Source organism: Callithrix jacchus, chromosome 7 (genome assembly GCF_049354715.1).
Source record: "Callithrix jacchus isolate 240 chromosome 7, calJac240_pri, whole genome shotgun sequence".
Taxonomy (NCBI): Eukaryota; Metazoa; Chordata; class Mammalia; order Primates; family Cebidae; genus Callithrix; species Callithrix jacchus.
In genome coordinates, this window is record NC_133508.1 from 151,695,470 (window position 1) to 151,719,589 (window position 24,120).

General features: G+C 39.3%; 1 protein-coding gene across 24 annotated transcripts in view; it reads right to left on the reverse strand.

Moving 5' to 3' along the window:
* Positions 1 to 24,120, reverse strand: part of PHTF1 (putative homeodomain transcription factor 1) — a 62,983-nt gene that overhangs the window by 32,117 nt on the left and 6,746 nt on the right. For 7 of the 24 annotated variants that reach the window (XM_078332796.1, XM_035252498.3, XM_002751254.6 and 4 more), the window contains 2 exons: positions 11,450 to 11,519; positions 10,824 to 10,982 (listed from right to left, as the gene is read on the reverse strand). Coding sequence is in view for 17 of the 24 variants with exons in the window: in XM_035252498.3 (XP_035108389.1) it covers positions 10,824 to 10,982; positions 11,450 to 11,519 (229 nt within the window). In the remaining 7 variants the exon portion in view is untranslated. Of the gene's footprint in view, positions 1 to 9,941; positions 10,035 to 10,823; positions 10,983 to 11,449; positions 11,520 to 21,829; positions 22,364 to 24,120 lie in introns of all 24 variants that reach the window. The other 17 variants (XM_078332799.1, XM_078332793.1, XM_009001915.5 and 14 more) reach the window with 6 other exon arrangements.

Below are 24,120 nucleotides of genomic sequence, written 5' to 3' on the forward strand. Positions count from 1 at the left end.
TATTTGTTGACTCAACTGAATTAATGTAATAATTTCACAGAATCTAATTTTGATCACATCCATACAAATCATCTCAATTGACAGTTATGAATAAAGAATTTGGCTGGTGGCTGGGCATGGTGGCTCACATCTGTAATCTCAGCACTTTGTGAGTCCTGGTGGGTGGATCACTTGAGCCCAGAAGTTCAAGATCAGCCTGGGCAACATGGCAAAACTTCATCTCTACAAAAACTCCAAAAAAATTAGCTCAACATGGTGGCACGTGCCTGTGGTCCCACCCCTAGCCTACCAGGCAGGCTGATGTGGGAGGATCATTTGAGCTCAGGTAGTCAAGGCTGTAGTGAGCCAAGATCGCACCACTGCACTGCAGAGTGGGCAACAGAGTGAAAACCTGTCTAAAAAAAAAAAAATTGGTTGGCGAAATAAAAATGGACAAATGGGATCACATCAAGTTAAGCCAAGATCACACCCCTCCATTCCAGCCTGGGCGACAGAGTGAGACTCTGTCTTGGGAGGCAAAGGAAACAATCAACCAAGAGAAGAGACAACTCACAGAAAGAGAGAAAGTAAGTGCAAATTATCCATCTGACAAGGGATTAATAACCAGAATATATAAGGAGCTCAAACAACTCTATACAAAATAATGTACTAATCTGATTTTTAAATGGGCAAAATATCTGAATAGACATTTCTTTTTTTCTTTCTTTTTTTTTTTGAGACGGAGTTTCGCTGTTGTTACCCAGGCTGGAGTGCAATGGCACGATCTCGGCTCACTGCAACCTCCGCCTCCTGGTTTCAGGCAATTCTCCTGCCTCAGCCTCCCGAGTAGCTGGGATTACAGGCCCGCGCCACCGTGCCCAGGTAATTTTTTGTATTTTTAGTAGAGGCAGGGTTTCACCATGTTGACCAGGATGGTCTCGATCTCTTGACCTTGTGATCCACCCGCCTCGGCCTCCCAAAGTGCTGGGATTACAGGCGTGAGCCACCACGCCCGGCTGAATAGACATTTCTCAAAAGAAAACATATAAATGGCAAACAGGTGTATGAAAACGTGTTCATATCACTGATCACAGAAATGCAAATCAAAGCCACAGTAAGATATCATCTCACCCCAGTTAAAATGGCTTTTATCCAAAAGACAGGTGATAATAAATGCTGGAAAGGATATGGAAAAAAGGGAACCCTTGTACACTGTTGGTGGGAATGTAAAGCAGTACAATCACTATGAAGACCACTTTGGAGGTTCCTCAAATAAAAATAGAACTACCATATGATCCAGCAATCCCACTGCTGGGTATATGCCCAAAAGAAAGAAAAACGGTAGTCAGGCACTGTGGCTCATGCCTGTAATCTCAGCACTTTGGAAGGCCAAAGTGGGCAGATCACTTGAGGTCAGGAGTTCAAGACTAGCCTGGGCAACATGGTGAAACCCCATCTCTACTAAAAATACAAAAATTTGCCAGACATGGTGGCAGGCACCTATAATCCCAGCTACGCAGGAGGCTGAGGCAGGAGAATCACTTGAACTCAGGAGGCGGAGGTTGCAGTGAGCCGAGATTATGCCACTGCACTCCAGTCCCTGGGTAACAAAAAGAAACTCCATCTCAAAACAAACAAAAAGGAACAAAAGAAAGAAAGGAAATCGGTGTATCAAAGAGACATCTGCACTCCCACATTTGTTGCAGTACTGTTCACAATAGCCGAGATTTGGAAGCAACCTAAGTGTCCATCAACAGATGAATGGATAAAGAAAATGTGGTACATACACACAATGGAGTACTATTCAGTCATAAGAATAAGATTCTGTCATTTGCAACAACATGAATGGAACTAGAGGATTTTATGTTAAGTGATATAAACCAAGCACAGAAAGACAAACTTTGCATGTTCTCACTTATTTGGGGGAGCTAAAAATTAAAATGACTGAACTCTAGGAGACAGAGAGTAGAAGGATGGTTACCTGAGGCTGAGAAGGGTACTGGGGCTGGAGTGGGGGATGGGGATGATTCACGGGACAGAATGAAAAATACCTAGTATTTGATTGCACAACAGGATGACTATAGTCAATCCTATGTTATTGACTATATAGTCAATAATTTAATTGTACATTTAAAAATAACTAAAATAGTACAACTGGATTATTTGTAACACAAAGGATAAATATTTGAGATTAATACCCTATTTGCCATGATGTGATTATTATGCACTGCATGCCTATATCAAAGTATCTCATGTACCTTAAAATATATATACCTACTATATATCCACAAAAATTAAAAAGTTAAAAAAAAAAAAAGAATTTGGTTGGCGTTTGATCCCAGTTCCTGGGAAGTAACCTCTAAACCCTTGAATTTCCTAAATGACAGTAATACCTTTGCTATTCACTGTGGGCCCCTTGTGCCAGAACTGATAGTTTATGCTAAAGAGGTAACTAGAATGGCTGCTGGTCACCCAAAAAGACCAACTATGTGATTAAAGGTTTGGGTCTTTCAGCCACATTAGGAGACCTCCGAGGAGTGAAGGGGGATGGAGGCTGCATTCAACCACATGTCAATGATTCCATCAATCAGGCCTAAATAATAAAGTCTCAATAAAAACTCTACATACCAAAGCCTCAGGGAGCTTCCCTGGATGGCAATATTCTGCATTTGCTACCTGAGGACAATAGAAGCATCCTGTTTGGAACCATCCCAAACACTCCCTTATAGCTCTCTTCTCATTTATATCCTATAATGAAACTCTAATTGTAAGTTTAGCACCTTCTGGAGTTCTGAGAGTCATTTCATCCAATCATCAAACCTAAGGGAGTACCTGGGGGACTCCCAAAACTGTAGCTACCTGGTCAGACATGAGAGTGACCCTGGGGACCCCAAACTTGAGGCTGGTACCTGAAGTGAGAACAGTCTTGTGGAGGATTGTGCCCTCAACCTGTGAAGTCTGACCCAACTCCCGGTAACAGTAAAAAAAGCATTATATTAAAAAAGCACATACACATGTTTGTTCCATATTTGTAGTTCACCTCAAATGCCCATCTTTTCTAAAATATTAAGAATAAAAATACTTCTTTAACATGCTAAAGAATATATAACTAAAATCAATACACATCATATGTTAGTGAAGACATTCTGAATCAGGAATAAAACAAGAATGACCACTCACTGTTATCACTTAACATTACTCTGAAATGCTGACTGATTTGGTGAAAGTAAATGAAATGTATGGGAAAGGAGAAAACCAAATTTTCAACGTCTGCCAACTATATGGTTGTATAATTATAAATTCTAATAAAAGCACTGAAAAATATTAGAATTGATGACAATGAGTTTAATAAAGCGGCTGGTTATAACAATTTTAATTATAAACCAATAGCTTTCAAATGTGACAGCGAAAACCACAAAATCTATAAAAAAGAAAAAAAAAGACTTTAAAAGTCATGTATTTTCAGCAGCAGCAACAAAGACAAAATATTTTACTTTCAGGTGGATATCTCTAAGTATCTCTCAACAGATGAATGTATAAACAAAACATGGTATATACATACAATGGAATGTAATTCAGCCTTAAAAAGGCAGAATTCTGAAACATTCTACATGGGTGATCATGATCATGCTAAGTGAAATAAGCCAGCTACAAAAGGACAAATACCATATGATTCTGCTTATATGATGTTCCCAGAGTAGTCAAAATTACAGACATAGAAAGTAGAATGGTGGTTGCCAGGGACTATGGGTAGGGGAAATAGGGAGTTTAACTGGTATGGAGCTTGAGCTTGGGAGGATGAAAAAATTTCTGGGAATGGACGGTGGTGGTTGTATTCCAGTATCAATATACTTAATGCCACTGAACTCTACACTAAAAAATGGTTGATGGTGAACTTCATGTTGTATATATTTTACCACAATAAAAAAAAATATTGAATTTAACTTTAATGAGATCTAAGCAGGCCTTATAAGAAAAAAAAAACCCAGGGCTGGGTGTGGTGGCTCACACCTGTAATACCAACACTTTGGGAGGTTGAGGCAGGAAGATCTCTTGACTCCAGGAATTCAAGACCAGCCTGGGCAATATAGCAAGAGGCCATCTCTTAAAAAAAAAAAAGTAAAAAATTAAAAACACTAGTGGAGTGTGGTGGCACACACCTATAGTCCCAGCTACTTAGCAAGCTGAGGTGGGAGGACTGCCTGGGCTCAAGGTTGTAGTGAAATATGATCCTGCCATAGCACTCCAGCCTGGGAGTAAGAGCGAGACCCCTTTCTCTATTTAAAAAAAAAAAAAAAGGAAAAAAACCTGCAAAGCTTTACAGAGGGATGAATAAAAGTCCCGATTAAGGCCGGGCACTGTGGCTCACACCTGCGGTAATCCCAGCACTTTGGGAGGCTGAGGCGGGTAGGTCACCTGAGATCAGGAGTTCGAGACCAGTCTGGCCAACATGGGGAAACCCTGTCTCTACTAAAAAATACCAAAAAATTCGCCGGATGTGGTGGCATGCACCTGTAGTTCCAGCTACTCAGGAGGCTGAGGCATGAGGATTGCCTGAACCTGGGCAGCAGAGGTTGCAGTAAGCCAAGTAAGATCATACCACTGTACTCCAGCCTGGGCAAGAGAGACTCCATCTCAATTTAAAAAAAAAAAAAAAAAAGCCCTATTAAAAGGAGAGATCATATTTCTGTAGAGGAAAGGGAATATTGAAAAGTCAAATTTTCTGTCCATCCTCCAAAAATATATGTATACATTTATAATATGTGTATGTGTGTTGAGGAAAGGTGGATGATCAGAGAATTCCAATCCAAATTCCAGTACTGTTGATTCTAGGAGGATTTTTGATTTTACTCATGATAAAATAATGCTAAACGATTTTGGAAAGGATAAACAAGAAAGCCTGAGGCCGGGCGCGGTGGCTCACGCCTGTAATCTCAGCACTTTGGGAGGCCGAGGCGGGTGGATCACGAGGTCAAGAGCTCAAAACCATCCTGGTCAACATGGTGAAACGCCGTCTCTACTAAAAATACAAAAATTAGCTGGGCACGGTGGTGTGCGCCTGTAGTCCCAGCTACTCAGGAGGCTGAGGCAGGAGAATTGCTTGAATCCAGGAGGCGGAGGTTGCAGTGAGCCGAGATAGCACCATTGCACTCCAGCCTGGGTAACAAGAGCGAAACTCCGTCTCAAAAAAAAAAGAAAGCCCGAGAGAAAATGTGTGAAAGCAGAATAATAAAGAAATACCTGGCCGGGCACAGTGGCTCATGCCTATCCCAGCACTTTGGGAGGCCGAGGTAGGCAGATCACGTGAGGTCAGGAGTTTGAGACCAGCATGGCCAACATGGGGAAACCCTGTTTCTACTAAAAATACAAAAATTAGCCAGGTGTGGTGGCGGGTACCTGTAATCCCAGCTACTTGTGAGGCTGAGGCAAGAGAATCGCTTGAACCTCGGAGGCGGAGGTTGCAGTGAGCCAAGATCATGCCACTGCACTCCAGCCTGGGCAACAGAGTGAGACTCCTCAAAAGGAAAAAAAAAAAAAAAAAGATTTTCCTCCTCTGTGTTAATCCACATATTTAAATAGATGCAGTAATGAAAGTAGTGTGGTACAGATATGAGAATAACCAGAAATTAATAGTACAGAGTATGTAGTCCAGAAACATACCATGGCAAATATGAAAATTTAACATACAGCATTGATATGAGAATAACCAAAACTGAATATGTAATCTAGAAACAGACCATGGCATATACGGAAATTTTATATATATGATGCAATATCTATCAACAAGGAAGAAATAAATAATTTAATGATAAATGTGTAGAAAAAATACTTAATTTCGCCCTTACAAGTGACCAAGGAAATGCATATTCAACAAGCAAAATATTTTTTGCATATCAAATTAGGTAATTTTTTATTGTGAGGGGGGCAGAGGTACAGTCAGGGTCTTACTCTGTCAGCCACGGTAGAGTGCAGTGATGAATCATAGCTCACTGTAACCTTGAACTCCTGGGTTCAATTGTTCCTCCCAACTCAGTCTCACAAGCAGCTGGAACTACAGAAATGCACCACCATACCTGGCTAATTTTTTGTACTTTTTTTTTTTTGTAGAGATTCGGTCTTGCTATGTTTCCTAGGCTGGTCTCAAACTCCTGGCCTCAAGTCTTCACACCGCAAAGCTTCCCAAAGTGCTGGAATTACAGGTTTGAGCCACAGCTCCCCACCTAGCTAACAATTTTTTAAATTATAATAATGCTGACCATGGTAAAAATAAGTACTCTCATCTATTGCTTTCCAAAAGAACCGTGGCACCAGCAATCTCATTATATGCACTAAAAGCCTTAAATGTCCACATTCTTTGATCTGTTAATTCAATTTCAAAGAATAAATCCTAAAGAAATATAAGGAAAACTAATATTTTCTATTAATCTAGTGGCTCACTCCTGTAATCCCAGCACTTTGGGAGGCCAAAGTGGGTTCACCTGAGGTCAGGAGTTCGAGACCAGCCTGGCCAACATGGTGAAACCCCTGTCTCTACTAAAAATAAAAAAATAACCAGGCATGGTGGCATGTGCCTGTAATCCCAGCTACTTGGGAGGCTGACATGCGAGAATCACTTGGCCCCAGGAGGTGGAGGTTGCAGTGAGCCAAGATCGCACCACTGCACTCCAGGCTGGGCAACAGTGTGAGACCCTGTCTTGGGAAAAAAAAAAAAAGAAAAAGAAGAAGGAAAGGAAGGGAGGGAGGGAGGCAGGGAGGCAGGAAGGGGAGCTACAGAAATAGCCTCAATCTTCTTACAAAATACCTAAGTAACCATGAACAGAGTGTTGGTAAAATATGGCAAAGCCCATTCTGGTGAGGTCTCAAAAATGAGAAGTAATATGTTATTAGAAACTGAAGGAAAAACAATCCTTGTTAGAGAGTGGCAAAGAACTTGGCTGAACTGTATTTATGGTCTAGTACCCTGTGGAAAGTGAAACTTGTAAGTGATGAAATTGCATATTTGGCTGAAGCTATTTTGAAGCAAAGTGTTAAAGGTGCAGCTTGGCTCCTCCTATCTGCTTATAGTAAAATGTGAGAAGAGAAATTACTTAAAAGATCGAACTGTTAAGCAAAGAGGAAGCATAACTTAAAGATTTGAAAAGTTCTCAGCCTATCCACATTGTAAAAAGTGAGAAAGCATGTTAAGGAAGTCCCCAGTCACATATAACCAGTTGGTTATAGTTTTGGGATGAGTACCCTTATAGAAGTGCCCTTATAAATGACTCCTAAGAGCTTCCTTGCCCCTTCCAGCAGATGTGAGGACATAGCAAGAAGACTGATACCTATGAATCAGAAAGCAGGCCCTCACCAGATACCATATCTTCTCGCACCTTGATCCTGGACTTCCCAGCCTCCAAAATTGTCAGAAATAAATTTGTGTTGTTGATAAGCCACCCAGTCTATGGTATTTTTCTTATAGCAGCCTGAACAGACTAAGACAGAAAGGTTACATAAATTACAGTACTCTTACATAATGGACTATTAAGAAGCTATAAAGGCCAGGTGTGATGGCTCACACCTATAATCCCAGCACTCTAGGAAGCTGAAGCAGGAGGATTACCTGAGGTCAGGAGTTCAAGAGCAGCCTAGCCAACATAGTGAAACCCCATCTCTACTGAAAATATAAAAATTAGCCAGGTGTGGTGATATGTGTCTGTAGTCCCAGTTACGTGGGAACTGAGGCAGGAGAATCATTTTAGCCTGGGAGGCAGAGGTTGCAGTGAGCCAAGATCACACCACTGCACTCCAGCCTGGGCAACAGAGTGACGCTCTATCTCAAAAAAAACCAAAAAGCAACTATATAAAGATGCTTATGATAAATCCATATGACAAACTACATATGACTTTACATACAATAGATTGCACAGACATTAAAATATTTATTTATTTATTTAAAATATGGGGTTTCAGGCAGGCATGATGGCTCACACCTGTAATCCGAGTACTTTGGGAGGCCGAGGTGGGTGGTTCACTTGAGGTCAGGAGTTCGAGACCATCCTGGCCAACATGGTGAAATCCCATCTTAAAATTAAAAATTAAAAAAAGATGGGGTTTCACCATGATGGCCAGGCTGGTCTCGAACTCCTGACCTCAGGTGATCCACCCACCTCGGCCTCCCAAATGCTAGGATTACAGGCGTGAGCCACCGCGCCCGGCCTAAAATACTTTTAAATGATGGCCTGCCCATATGATAAATCATTATGTGACCATTAAAATGATGGTTATGAAGACTTAATTTAAATAAAATAAAATGTAAAATTCAGTCTCTTATTGACACTAACTACATTTTCAATACTCAACAGCCACATGTGGCTAAGCGGTTACTACACTGGACAGCACAGATGCAGAACATTTCCACCACAGATACTCTAATAAAATGACACTTTCACAAATTAAAAAAAAAACCTATAGATTTGTAAATTCATAGATATATTTTCACTCTGTAACTTAAAAACTTTTTAAACTGACACAGATAAAAGTAAATAACCCATAGTTCTTTCACCTTAAGCCAATTTTCTCCCATTCTTTGTTCTAATTAATGTCTTTTTGCACAGGTGTAACCATAGTATAAACTACCTACTTCCTTGGCAGACAATGGGAATACAGCTGTAAAAAGAATATATTGGGTCCATGCACACAGTCAGAAAACATCAGGTAGTGATGTGTAATACAGAAATTAAAACTGATTCACATGATAGTGACTAGAGGGTATTAGGACTACTTAGAAATATAGATAGGAATGGCCTCTTTATGCAAGTTAAGCTGAGATTTAAAGGTGAGAAAAAAGCCAGCCATTGAAAAGCCTTAAGAATGCTTCAAATGGCTAGGCGCAGTGGCTCATGCCTGTAATTCCAGCACTTTGGGAGGCCAAGGCAGGTGAATCACCTGAGGTCAGGAGCTTGAGACCAGCCTGGCCAACATGGTGAAACTCCACGTCTGCTAAAAATACAACAAAATTAGCCGGACATGGTGGCATGTGCCTGTAGTCCCAGTTACTCGGGAGGCTGAGGCACAAAGAACTGCTTAAGTCTGAAAGGCAGAGGTTGCAGTGAGCCAAGATTGCACCATTGCACTCTAGCCTGGGAAAAAAGAACAAAACTCCATCTTTAAAAGTAAAAAAAAATGCTTCAAATGAAACAAACGGCTCTGTGTAAAGAACAAAAAAAAAGGACGTTATGCCTAGAGCCAGCATGAGAAGAGTAGTAAGAAATAGTGCGAGAAGATGTCTCACCGGAGAGCAGGGAACAAGTCCTGTAGGGTACAGGCCATGATAAGAACTTTGGATTTTTATTATAAGGTCAACAGAAGTCACTACGGGGTTTTTAGCAGAAAAATGACATTATATGGCTTCTGTTTTTAAAAGATTTCAATAATTGCTGTGAAAAGAACGATTGGTAGAAAGAAGGCTCAGAGCAGATGTTACTCCAGTGGTCTAGGCAAAGAAATGCTGGTGCTGTGGACAAGGATCATGGCAGGAGAGGCTGAGATAAATAGAGTGAAAAATTTGGATGAAGAACTCACAGACGTGGTCACAGATTACCTGTAAGAGTTGATGGTAGAGTAGTGTAGGAAGATTTAATTTTTCACCTGAATACTAGGTGACTGATGGTATCATTTAGTGATTGGAGACGTAAAGAAGAACAAGTTTATACACACATATCTACAAGTCAAGAATTCCACTTTTTTATGTAAGTAAGTTCAAGATACAAATTAAATTTCCATATGGAAATGTCAAGCAGGCAATTAGATTTACAAGTCTGAAGTTCGGCAGAGAGATCTGGCCTGAAGATACAGATTTGGGAAACATCAGTATATCAACTACATTTAAAGCAATAGGGCTTAATGGGAGTACTTAGAGAACAGAACCTAGGGTGCAAACTTTGGGTAATCCAATATTCAGGCCGGACGCAGTTGGCTCACACCTGTAATTCCAACACTTTGGGAGGCCAAGGTGGGAGGATTGCTTGAGCCCAAGAGTTCAAGACCAGCCTGGGTAGCATGACATCACCTTGTCTCTACAAAAAAAAAAATACAAAAATTAGCTAGGCACAGTGGCATACAACTGTAGTGCCAGCTACTTGGGAAGCTGAAGTGTAAGGATTGCTTGAGTCTGGGAGGTCAAAGCTGCAGTGAGTTGTGACTGCGCCACTGCACTCCAGCCGGGGTAACAGAGAGAAACCCTGTCTCAAAAAACAATAACAAAAAACACACACACCCAATATTCAAAGGCTCAAAGGTCATACACAAGAAAAGACTGAGAAGACCAGTGAGACAGATAAAAAGAAACTCAAGTGAGAAGAGTTAGACAAGTATGTTTGCTCTCTTCTAGCAGATAATTTTAAGATGAACGCTGAATGGTGTATGTCTCTTCATTTCTGCGTACTTTTTATTTATTTAGCTTTTGAGATGGAGTCTTGCTCTGTTGCCCAGGCTGGAGTACAGTGGTGCAATCTCAGCTCATTGCAACCTCTGCCTCCCAGGCTCAAAGCGATTCTCTTGCATCAGCCTCCTGAACAGCTGGGACGACAGGCACCCGCTACCTCACCTGGCTAATTTTTTTATTAAGGTAAAGATAGGGTTTCACCATATTGACCTGGTTGGTCTCGAACTCCTGAACTTGTGATCTGCCTGCCTCATCCTCCCAAAGTGCTGGAATTACAGGCAAAGCCACCATGTCCAGCCCATTTCTGCATACTTTAAATCGTGAAATGAAAGGGTAAACATAAAAATAGTAGATCTTCATTATCTAATAGCAAAAGCAGCAAAAAGAAACTGTCATTGCTTATTCCAGCTCCTCCAATTACCTTGCATGAAATAAAGCAGTAACAGCCAAACAAAGATTCTTAAAGAGGTAACCTGAATCCACCAATTGCTGAACAATGGAAAAAATACAACTCGAACAAGCCCCTTCCGAGTCAGAGATGTCCATGGAATTTCAGGTTTTGCTTTGGCAAATGTTGAGCCTTTAAACATACAATAAAACAATACATCAAACATTTATATACACCATATTGATGCCCACCTGTAGCACTACATTAAAACAGGTGAGTGCAAAAATCAGCACAAAACCTGTTCAGTTAAAAAAAAAAACCCTCTTACATGTTTGTTAAATGTAATAACTTCTTGCTTCAATCACTAGGACGGAAGCTCAAAATATATCAGGCTTCTTTGAATGTTAAACAATATACTTATCTTATTTATACAACAGAAAATCTCTATGTTCCCCCCCCCCCTTTTACATGAATGCATGTAATTTATAGAGCCACACAGTACTAAGGCAGAGGGGGAAAAAGTACTACAGCCTGAATGATGAGAGTAAAGTGTTACATTTGAAAATTAAAGCACACAGTCATATAGAAAAGATATTGAAAAATAAGTATCACTGTGAAATAATTTAATAATGTACACAGAAAACAATTCAAGAACTCACCTCTGATTAAGTCAACGTCAATCAAGTCTGGCTTTATATGGCCCATCTTTTTTGGTTTATTTTTGAAACCCTAAGGATAAAACAAAACCAGAAATAAAGAAAAGCCCTTTTATTTATTTTTTCTTTTTTTTGAGATGCAGTTTCACTCTTGTTGCCCAGGCTGGAATGCAATGCTGCAATCTCGGCTCACTGCGACCTCTGCCTCCCAAGTTCAAGCGATTCTTCTGTCTCAGCCTCCCAAGTAGCTGGAATTACAGATGCCTACCACCAAGCCCGGCTAATTTTTTTGTATTTTTAGTAAAGACGGGATTTCACCATGTTGGCCAGGCTGACCTCGAACTCCTGACCTCAGGTGATCCACCCGCCTCGGCCTCCCAAAATGCTGGGATTACAGGTTTGAGCCACTGTGCCCAGACAGAAAAGCCCTTTTAAATACAAAAAAATAAATTTACATTTCTTTTTCTCTATATCTGATTCCTTTTTACCGTGGACACTTTAATCCTAACGCTCCTTAAAGGAACTTGCCACTAATACATATTTTGTTTCAGTTTTTAATCTTCTCAACTAATATATCCATATACTTTATCACTTTCTAAAATATTTGAATGTGACAACAGATCAGTAAGTGAAAAATAATAGTCCCATGAGCCATCTCTCCTCTCCTCTGAATTTCACTCCTCAAAAACAAGTAACTTCCATTTTTTTTTGCTTTTGGTTATTTTTAACTGACACGTAATTGTACATACGGGGTAGAATGTGATATTTTAATACATGTATACAACGTGTAATAATCAAACTATATCACCTTGATCATGTATCATTTCTTTGTGTCGGGTTCATTCAAAATCCACCCTTCTAGCTATTTGAAAATATACAATAAATTGTTGTTGTTAATTATAGTCACCTTATAGTGCTACAGAACACTAAATCTTATTCCTATCTAGCAGAACTTTTGTATTTGTTAATCAACCATTGGTATTTCTCGTTCCCTCCCTCTTACACTTACCTGACTCTAGTAACTACTATTTTACTCTCTACTTCTATGAGATCAACTTTTTAGCTTCCATGTATGTGTGAGAACATGAAGTATTTATCATTCTGTGCCTGAATTATTTCACTTTGCATAACGAACGTCCTCCAGTTCCATTCATGTTGCCATAAATGACACAACTTCATTCTTTCTTACAGCTAAATAGTATTGTATTGTGTATATATGTCACATTTTCTTTATTCGTTCATCTATTGATAGATATGTACACTGAATTCCATGTCAAGACTATTGTGAGTAGTGCTACAATAAACACAGGAATGCAGATATCCCTTCACCACATAGATTATCTTTCCTTTGGATATATACTGAGACTGCTGGATCATATGGTAGTTCTATTTCTAGTTTTTTTTTGAAGAACTTCAATACCGTTATCCATAATGGCTCTACTAATTTACATTCACACCACCAGTGTATAAGAATTCCCCTTTCTCTGCATCCTTGCCAGCATTTGCTACTTTTTTGTCTTTTTGATAACAGCCATTTTAACTGTGTTGACATGGTATCTCATTGTGGTTTTGATTTGCATTTCCCTGATGACTGGTTATATTGAGCATTTTTTCATATACCTGGTGGCCATCTGTATTGTCTTCTAGTTTTTTTTTTTTTGAGATGAGTTTCGCTCTTGTTACCCAGGCTGGAGTAAAATGGCGCCATCTCGGCTGACCGCAAGCTCTGCCTCCTGAGTTCAGGCAATTCTCCTGCCTCAGCCTCCTGAGTAGCTGGGATTACAGGCACGCGCCACCATGCCCAGCTAATTTTTTGTATTTTTAGTAGAGACGGGGTTTCACTTTGTTGATCAGGATGGTCTCCATCTCTTGACCTCGAGATCCACCCGTCTCACCCACCTCGGCCTCCCAAAGTGCTGGGATTACATGTATTGTCTTCTTTTGAGAGATGTCTATTCAGTTCATTTATCCATTTTAAAATTGAAGTATTTTGATTTTTGCTTTTGAGTTCTTTGAGATCTTTATATATATTAATCCCTTTACAGATGAAAATTTTGCAAATATTTTCTCTCATTCTGTAGGTTGTCTCTTCACTCGATTGTTTCCTTTGCTGTGTAGAAGCTTTCCAGTTTGATAAAATCCCATTCGTCTATCTTTGCTTGTGACCTGGGCTTCTGAGGTCTTCTCCACAAAATCTTTACCCAGACCAATGTTCTGAAGCATTTTCCCTGTTTTCTTCTAGCAGTTTCAGGTCTTATATTTAAGTCATTAATCTGTTTTGGCTTGATTTTTGTATATGGTAAGAAATAGTGGCCAGGCGCAGTGGCTCCCAGTACTTTGGAAGGCCAAGGCAGGAGGATACTTGAGGTCAGGAGTTTGAGATCAGCCAGGCCAACATGGCGAAACTCTGTCTCTACTAAAGATACAAAACATAGCTGGGCATTGTGGTGGGTGCCTGTAATCCCAGCTACTCAGGAGGCTGAAGCAGGAGAATCGCTTGAACCAGGGACGTAAAGGTTGCAGTGAGCTGAGATCACAGTACCGCACTGCAACCTGGGCGACAGAGCAAAACCCTGTCCCTTAATTAAAAAAATAAAAATAACTTTTACATGCTAATTATTATCTTTTAAAAGTTAGATATTCAACCATTAAAATTAATGCCAAAATTAAAGTTAACAATAATTTGCTATTTACCTCTTATGGACATTGAACCACTACTGATCTTTAGCTCTGTTTAACTAAACAGATGCAGTCAATTTCTCTTAAGTGAATCCTATATATTTCTATGCAACTAATCATAAGCCATAGATTTTTACAGAAAAATGTCCTAAAATCCTAAATGTAATACAATTAAAGAAGAATCAAAATTTGGAAACGAGGCAACTCAAGGGAAAAAACCCTTTGATGAAACAGAAGAAACATGTACACTAACTTTTGAAATATGCATTATTTTCATGAGAATAACAATTATCTTGTATACTATATTCAAAATAAAAAATTTAAATTTAAAGGTAAAATATTACTTTTTACCTTTTTGGACCCATCACTTTAGAGCTGAAATAATGTTTCTCTACTTTCTTTGCTTTCTAGACTTTTCTCCAATGATTTTACAGAGTTAGAATTAGCATTAACTAGAAGTAAAATTGTGCAAAGCTTCCTTAGCAATAGAACACATTTATTCATTCACTCAGTCAACAAATATTCAACAAGTTTCTAGGTGTCAGATACTCTGCTTGAGCTAGGTACAAAATAATAAGTCAAAAATATGGCTCTATCTTCAAAGAACATACAGTATAGAAGGGAAGACAAACAATAAGGCCAAATGTACAAGGCTTTCTCAGGAAAATGCCCTCTGATCTCCCCATTTTTTAACTTTCTAAAGGGACAGAAATCATTAATAAATGTATGACCAATGATCTTAAGGGAGATTAGGAAAGTCACTATATACTGTTGTATATTTTGTACTGAGGGACAGTAAAAAACACATTCCATACTTTTGCATTAGAATCTTTCTGCTTTATCGTCCACCGTGCATGTATGTATAAGAGGAAATACATGCCAGGCACTATCCTAAGGGCTTTACATATAGTTATGCATTACTTAATGACGGGGATACAGGAAATTCGTCTTTAAGTGATTTCACGGTTGACTGAACATCATACAGTGTGGTTACACACATCTAGATGGTATAGCTTACTACACACCTAGGCTGTATGGTAGCCTATTGCTCCTCGGCTACAAATCTCGCCAGCATATTATGAAGAATATTTAAGCAATTTTAAACACAGTGGTATTTGTGTATCTAAACCTAGAAAAGGGATAGTAAAAATATGATGTAAAAGATAAAAAATGGGGCTCGGCATAGCGGCTCAAACCTGTAATCCCAGCACTTTGGGAGGCTGAGGCAGGCAAATCACCTGAGGTCAGGATTTCAAGACCACCCTGGCCAACATGTTGAAACCCCATCTCTATTAAAAATATAAAATTAGCTGGACATGGTGTTATATGCCTATAAACTCAGCTACTCGAGAGACTGAGGCAGGAGAATCACTTGAACCTGGGAGGCAAAGGTTGCAGTGAGCCAAGACAGCACCATTACACTCTAGCCTGAACAACAACAATGAAACTCCATCTCAAAAAAAATAATAATAAATGGTACACCTGTATAGGGTACTTATCATGAATAGTGCTCTCAGGACTGGGAGTTGCTCTGAATGAGTCAGTGAGTGAGTGGTCAATGAAAGTTCAAGACTAGGACATTGCTGTAGTACACTACTGTAGACTTTTAAACACCATAACCGTGGGCTACACATTTTTCAAAATCTTCCTTTCTACAATAACCTTTTTTTTTTTTCCTCTGAGACAGAGTCTTGCTCTGCTGCCCATGACGTAGTACAATGGCATGATCACAGCTCACCACAAGCTCATTCTCCTAGGCTCAAGCAATCCACCTACCTCAGCCTCCCAAGTAGCTGGGACTATTGCACCCAGTTCGTTATTTTATTTTTTTGTAGAGAAGAGGCTTTGCTTTGTTACTCAAGCTGCTCTCAAACTCCCGGTCTCAAGAGATCCTCCTGCTGTGGCCTCCTGAAGTGCTAGAATTACAGGCATGAACCACCTCACCCAACCCGTTCCATAATAAACTAAGCTTACTGTAATGTTTTTATTTTATAAGCTTTATAATTTTTAACTTTTTGACTGTTTTGTAATAACAGTTTAAAAACCACACATTTTCTTTATAAATTAATTAATTTTTCTTTTTTTACTTTTTGAATAAATACTAAAACACATAGCCAAGGCCCACATAGCGTCAGGATCATCAATATCACTCTCTTCCACCTCCACATCTTGCCTACTGTAGGGTCTTCAGGGGCAATAACATGCAGGGAGCTATCATCTCCTATGATAACAATGCCTTCTTCTGGAATATCTCCTGAAGGACCTGCCTGAGATTGTTTTACAGTTAACTGATTTCTTAATAGAGGGAGTCCACTCTAAAATAACAATTAAAAGTATTGTAAATATACAAACCAGTAATACAGTCATTTATTATCAAGTATTCAGCACTGCACATACACTGGATGCTATACTTTTTATGACTGACAGTGCATTTGGTTTACTCCAGCATCACTCCGAACACATGAATAATGTGTTGTGCTATGACTTTAGAATGGCTACAAAATCACTGGGCAATAGGAATTTTTCAGCGCCATTATAATCTTATGGGACCATTGTTTTACATGAGGTCCATCAATGACTGAAACATCATTATGTGGCATATGACTGTATTTACATTAACTTGTTTGACTCATTTAGTCCTTATAAATGTCCTATGAGATTGGTACCTTTATTATCCTCACTTTACAGATGAGGCAACCAAGGCAGAGATTCCAACCCTGTCATTCTCACTCTAAAGTCTGTGCTCTAACCACTTCACCATCCTGCCTTTTGCTATATGACACAAAATGCATCCCTAATCAATGCAGAGAAAGGTTTTGTTTAAGATCAAACAAGATTGCTTGAGAGGTTCAATGGACACTATGAGAGGATTTCCTTATTGGCCACAACCTCTACCCCAGCAGCCCAGGAAAAGACTGTAGGAGAGAATCAGGATAATCACTAGCTGCCAGAGTAGTGGTCTGGAAATTCTCTGCAGATCACCAGCCACAGGATGAATGCAGCCCTCTACTGTTTGCCCCCAACATAACTGTGCAACATCATCACAAGCTCAGAACCACTTGACAAATGTAGTTCCTACTTTTTGGAAGAGGAACAAAAATACTAGATGTATTGGTGCAATATAATTGACCTTTGTATTAAACAGGCAACAAAAAACAAGTGAAACTCTGTAACATATCTCCATTTCCTGGTGTGCTGAAATTTTCCATTTTATTACCATCGAAATAATTGAACTGTTTATACAGTCTGGTGCAGAGAAGGAAGTTAGCCCTGATTCAGGGCATATGTTGAACAACAAAACAACAATTACAAGGCAAGTATAGCACCATAGGAATATCCATAAAGGACATTTTATTGACATTTAAGAAGTCCAAGAAAGATTTCTACAAAGAAAAATAATATCTAACCTGATACCTGAAGGATATATAAGAATCTGTAGAGTTGCACATGGGATATAGCAAAATGAGGAATCAAGAAAAGGATAGGATCATGCCTGTAATCCCAGCACTTTGGGAGGCTGAAGCGGGCAGATTGCCTGAGCTCAGGAGTCCATGATCAGCCGGGAACATGGTGAAACCCTCTACTAAAATACAAAAAATTAGCCAGGCATGGCAGCGTGCACCTGTAGTCCCAGCAACTCAGGAGGCTGATGCAGAACAATTGCTTGAACCAGGGAGGCAGACGTGCAGTAAGCTGAGATCACGCCACTATACTCCAGCCTGGGTGACAGAGCGAGACTCTGTCTCACAGAAAAAAGAAGAAAAAGGAAAAGCAAAGCAAAGCAAAGCATATGAGATGACCCAGGAATAAGAGATAGCATGTATAAACTAAAGAAAGTTTGAGAAGGCCCAAAGCATAGTGTGGAAGTCAGAAGAGGTTCAGACATGGGTAAGAGAGGTGAACCTGTGAGATGAGAGGCCATGATGTGAAAACTATAATGCTAGGAGTATGATTTTATTGTAAGGATACTAGGAAGTCAGAAAACAGTTTTAAATATAAGAAAAACAATCAAATTTCTGTTAAAACAGAAACCAAAAAACAACAACCTGGCTTTGTTATAGAGAACAGATAGAAAGGAGAGACAGGAGGCAAGAGAAAGCAGTTAGAAAGTTAAAAAACCTACTCCAGTAATCTAATCAGGAGTGGGCAAAATTTTACTATAAAGGGCCAGATGGCATTTTAGGCTTTATGGACTCTACCCGGGGCTCCCAACCCCCAGGCCATGGAATAGTGGTCGATAGCCTGTTAGGAACCAGGATGCAAAGCAGGAAGTGAGTGGCAGGCGAGAGAGCAAGAGAGGCTTCATCTCTATTGAAAGCCACTCCCCACTGCTCGATTAACCACCTGAGCCCCACCTCCTGTCACAGTGGCCGCATTAGATTCTCACAGGGGTGCAAACCCCATTGTAAAATGTACATTTGAGGAACCCAGGTTGTGTGCTCCTTACGAGAACCTAATGCCTGATGATCTGTCACTGTCTCCCAACACCCCCAGATGGGACTGTCTGGTTACAGGAAAACAAGCTCAGGGCTCCCACTGATTCTACATTATGTGAGCTGTATAATTACTTCATTATATCTTACAATGCAATAATAATAGAAATAAAGTGCACAATAAATGTAATGTGCTTGAATGATCGCAAAACCATCCCCCCACACCAGTCCATGGAAAAACTGTCTTCCATGAAACTGGTCTCTGGTGCCGAAAACAACCACTGGACTATCCCATCTCTGTCACAACCACTCAGCTTAGCCACTGTAGCACTAAAGCAGACACAGACATTGAAAATAAATACGTAAAGCACTAAACCTGGCTGTGTTCCAGGTAGATTTGCACATAGGCAATAGTTTGCCAACCAGATGAGTAGACAATAGGTCAGACCAGGTAACTAGAAGCAAGAACTGGGAAGACGACTCATATTCAAAAGATATTTAGCAAGTATAATCCAGAAGTACTGGTAACTGAAAACGTGAGATTAGTGTGAAGGTGAAGAACTCTAAACCCTGACTTTACTACTTTAGCAATTCACTGAAGAAAGGTAAGAAAAGGAAAAGTATTGGGGTCATGGGAGGGGAGGTCACATTCAGCTCACATTCCACTGGCCAAGCAAATCCCGTGACCAAGGTGGAAGTCTGTGGGGCCAGGAAGAATTCTCCTCTTATAAGAAGGCACTGCAAGTCACATGACAGTAAGTACAGCCATATAATCTCCTTATAGGGAAGAATAATTACAGGTAGTGAGTAATTAGGAAAATTACTATAATATACAGTTAAGTCCATCTGATTCTAAAGTTCTTGCCTAAATGCTAATGAAATTTGTTGTTTTTGCCACTGGTATAAATAAAGCATATTGGTATAGCCAATATACCTAAATACTCATATACCTATTCTACCTATCTTATAAGTAGATACATGTATATCCTATTACTCAGGTAACTTCATTATATTTGGTTTTGGAAGAAAAATGTTTTAAAAATTAAATCTTTATTTGTATTAAAACAATACTCACATTACAAGGCTAACAAAAAACCTTCCAGTCTCACCCTTCCTTACCCTTGATTCATACATCCTAGCTATTTCTTTTCTCTTTACTTCTAAAACAAAACATTTACAATGCTTTTATCAATTTCAGATGTTATCCATTCTTTCTTACTGTTGAAGATGAGGAAATAACTTTCTTATTTAGCCTTTCTCTGCCTCAATTTCTTCTCCTATAAAAAAGGGATGATAACAGCACATACCTCATAAGATTATTGTGAGGATCAATTAAGTTTGTGTGTGTTGTTTAAAATAATGCAAGATACATACTGCACACTAGTAATGATTATAACATCACCAAACACACATGCCCTTCTGAACTATAATTTTTCCCCCAATAGAACTTTATCACAAATTTTTGTTAAATCAGTGTTCAGAGGGTTATAATACTGTTCACAGCTAAGCCAAGTAGTGAGCTATTATATTTTCCTCTAGTAAATTTTTTGCTTGTCCTAAAACTGTAATTGCCTTTTTTTCATTCACTTAATCTTCTATGCATCTATTACTAATTCACTTTCAAACTCCCTCTGTTACATATCTGCTTCTACTATGCTCATACACAACATGTATCAGCTTATTTTTCCTCTTCCAAGATGTCTATACCAATTTTCTGTTCTCATATTCCATTCTGGACTGGTTGTTTTCTAGGTCAGATATAAGCTATCATCCTGAGACATTAGCAATTACCCTGGAATTCCTTTTACTTCTCTCTGTGTTGGCTATCCTGTTTTCTGATACTATGAATTCCTTTCTGGCTTATTCATGGATTATAATACAGTACATGTTCTCCCCCAGCTTTCTGAGGGAGTATGGGATATGAATTTTAAGACTTGAAGTTCAAAATATATCAGTGGTGCCTCTGTACTTGATTAATAATTAGGCTGGGCATAAAACTTTAGGTTGAAAATTACTTGCTCTCGTGTGCCACTGTCTTTCACCTTCCACTGAATAGTCCATTATCTCTTAGCTTCCAAATGAGCTAGAAGTTGCTGCTAAGGGGCAGTATCTCTGACTCCCAATTTTTGTCTATATGGTCTGTTTTGATCCTTCACTCTACTCTATGCTTAACCCAAGCTCTAATTCTAAATGTTCTGAAATTTCATGATAATGTTTTTTAGTGCTGATGACTCAAAAGATTCTTTTTTCCCCTTTTTCTTTTGAGACAGTCTCACTTGTTGCCCAGGCTGGAATGCACTGTTGCATTCACGGATCTCTGCAGCCTTGAACTCCCAAGTTGAAAGGATCCTTCCACCTCAGCCTTCTGGGTAGCTGTGACTACAGGCACACACCACCACACCTGGCTGATTTTTTCAATTTTATTGTAGAGATGAGATCTCACTTTGTTGCTCAGGCTGATCTCAAACTCCTGGGTTCATGAGATCCTCTTACCTCAGCTTCCCAAAGTGCTAGGATTACAAGTGTGAGCCACCATGCCCAACCAAAAGATCCTTTTAATCTGGAAATACATATACAGCACTGCGTTTCTGGGGAAATTTTATTTGAATTAGTTATTAGATATTTCTTCCTCTACATGTATTCCCTTTTTCTGGAGCATCTATCAGTTGGATGTTACATTTCCTGCATGAACTGCATTCACTTTGCTGTTTTCTTTTTTGTTGTTCTTCTATACTACTTTCTGGGAAATGGCCTCAGCTTTATCTTCTAACTTTTCCACTTATTTTTATTTATTTATTTATTTTTGAGACAGGGTCCCACTCTGTCACCCAGGCTGGAGCGCAGTGGCACAATCATGGCTCACTGCAGCCTCAACTTCCCAGGCTCAGATGATCTCCCACCTCGAGTAGCTGGGACTACAGGCGTGCAACACCAAGCCCAGCTAATTTTTTGTATTTTTTATAGAGGCAGGGTTTCACCATGTTGCCCAGTCCAATATTGAGTCCTTGGGCTCAAGCAATCCACCTCAGCCTCCCAAAGTGCTGGGATTACAGACAGGCATGAGACACTGTACCCAGCCGCCATTGAATTTATTCTGATTATTTTTAGTTTCTAGTCTTCTTACTTTCTCATCTATAGTCTATTTTCTGATCATTCTTTTTTAATTTTTAAGTTGACAGATGAAACTCTATGTATTCAGTGTGTACAACATATTCTGAAGTAGATATACATTGTAGAATGACTAAATCCAGTGAATCAATACATGTATTACCTGGCATGGTTATTATTTGTGTGGTGAGAATACCTAATATCCATCTTAGCATTTTTCAAAAATACAACATACTGTTATTAACTACAGTCACCAATGTTATACAATAGATCTCCTGAAGACATCACAGTCTTTTTATAGTATCCAGTTCCTCAAAGGTAGTGATTATGTTTGTTCTTATGATTCCTGCATTGCTTCTTTTCTCTTTTCTTTAGGTCCTAAATATTTGATGATCTTTAATTATCCATTTATAATTAAGTTCGGTGTGCAACGGGCAAAGGATTTTGAATAGTGGGCCTCACTACAGAGGGGTGGTCAGCCATTTCACTTTTCAGTATCCTTAGGTTCTCTTTGGTTAGTCAGTTTCGACGAAAAGAAATTCCAGTCTTCTGTTTGCAGATTATAAACCTGAGCACCAGACTTTCACTTAATCCCATTAGTGCAGCATCTCACCAGACTCTGATTTCTTTCTGGTCTTCCAGAATCCAGAACTTCTCTGGCTCAGTTTCTCCAGAGAGCAAACTTCAATCCGGTCTTCTGTCAGAGGAAGATAAGGGTAACTATGTGGCTACATGGAATGAGGAAGACCTGGGGTAGGTCCATTATCCCTTTACACATGCTCAAACAATCCTGACTTTAGTTCTACCTCACTCCTACAGATATACCCGATACGTCCAACTCCTGAGTCTTTCAGAAGTTAATCACAGGGGTTTTACTTGTTTCCTATTAGCTTTCCTATTACAGACATTTAGATTTTTATTTTCTTCATTTTCCAGCCTTCAAAATTGTACTGATAGCTCTCATTTACTGTAGTCTCTTCTTCCATTCTTTTAGTCCTTGCAGGCTGACATGTTTTTTTCTTACTTCTTGTTATTTTAATGAGGTTTCAGAAGAGACTCATGCATGTATTTAAACTATTGTTTTATTTTATTTTACTTTTTTCAGGACAGGGTCTTGATCTGTCACCCAGGCTGGAGTGCAGTGGCACAATCATAGTATACCACAGCCTCAAACTCCTGGGCTCAGGCGATCCCCCCACCTCAGCTTCCCAAGTATCTGGGACTACAGGCACATGTGACTACACCCAGCTAAGTTTTTTAATTTTATTTTTTTGTAGAGCTATGTTACCCAGGCTCGCCCCAAACTCCTGGCCTCAAGCAAAAACCTCAGCTTCCCAGAGTGCTGGATATAGGTGTGAGCCACCATGCCTGGCCTCAAACTGTCATTTTTAATGAGAAGTTTCATCTATCAGATAGCCACCATCCTGCTTAAGAAATAAAACATTATAAATACAGCTGAAGGAGTCTCTGTGCCTTTTTTATTCTCTAAGTACAAAACCATGCTATCTTCAGTGATTTTTGTTTATTCTAATATTAATTTTTTTAAATATACAAAAAAGAAAATATTAATATTAGAATGTTTTCCTCATCTTAGCAAATGTATCTCAAACAGTATGATAAGGACTCATAAAAGGGGATATTCTACATGCTTATTTTAGGCTTATTTTGGAGGACTAAGTTAAGCTTCATCATTGAAAATAATGTTATACATTAGATTTAATATATTCTCTCAATTAAAACATTTTAGGGCTGGGTGTGGTGACTTACATCTGTAACCCAGCCCTTTGGTAGGCCAGGGTAGGAGGAGTTCAAGACCAGCCTGGACAACATGGTGAGAACCTGTCTCTACAAAATATAAAGTATTTTTTAAAAATTTAGAAAACAATTTTCATTGTGAATATGTATACATTTATGTTTTTTGTGAAATACTTTATGATTTTTCCTTTTTTTCTAAACAGAATCACACCATATGTTGTCTTTTGTGTCTGGCTCCTTTTACTTAGCACAACATTTTTTATATTCATCCATGATGTAGTACATATTAACAGTTTTTATTGCTGAATTGTATTTCATTATATAACACATTTGTTTATACCAGTTGATTCAACAGTTGATGGACGTGGATCTTTCCTATTTCTGGCTATTAAAATAGTGCTTCACGCCTGTAATCCCAGCACTTTGGGAAGCCAAAGCGGGTGGATCACGAGGTCAAGAGATTGAGACCATCCTGGTCAACATGGTGAAACCCCGTCTCTACTAAAAATACAAAAAATTAGCTGGGCATGGTGGCGCATGCCTGTAATCCCAGCTACTCAGGAAGCTGAGGCAGGAGAATTGCCTGAACCCAGGAGGCAGAGGTTGCAGTGAGCCAAGATCCCGCCATTGCACTCCAGCCTGGGTAACAAGAGCGAAACTCCGTCTCAAAAAAAAAAAAAAGAATAGTGCTACTATGAA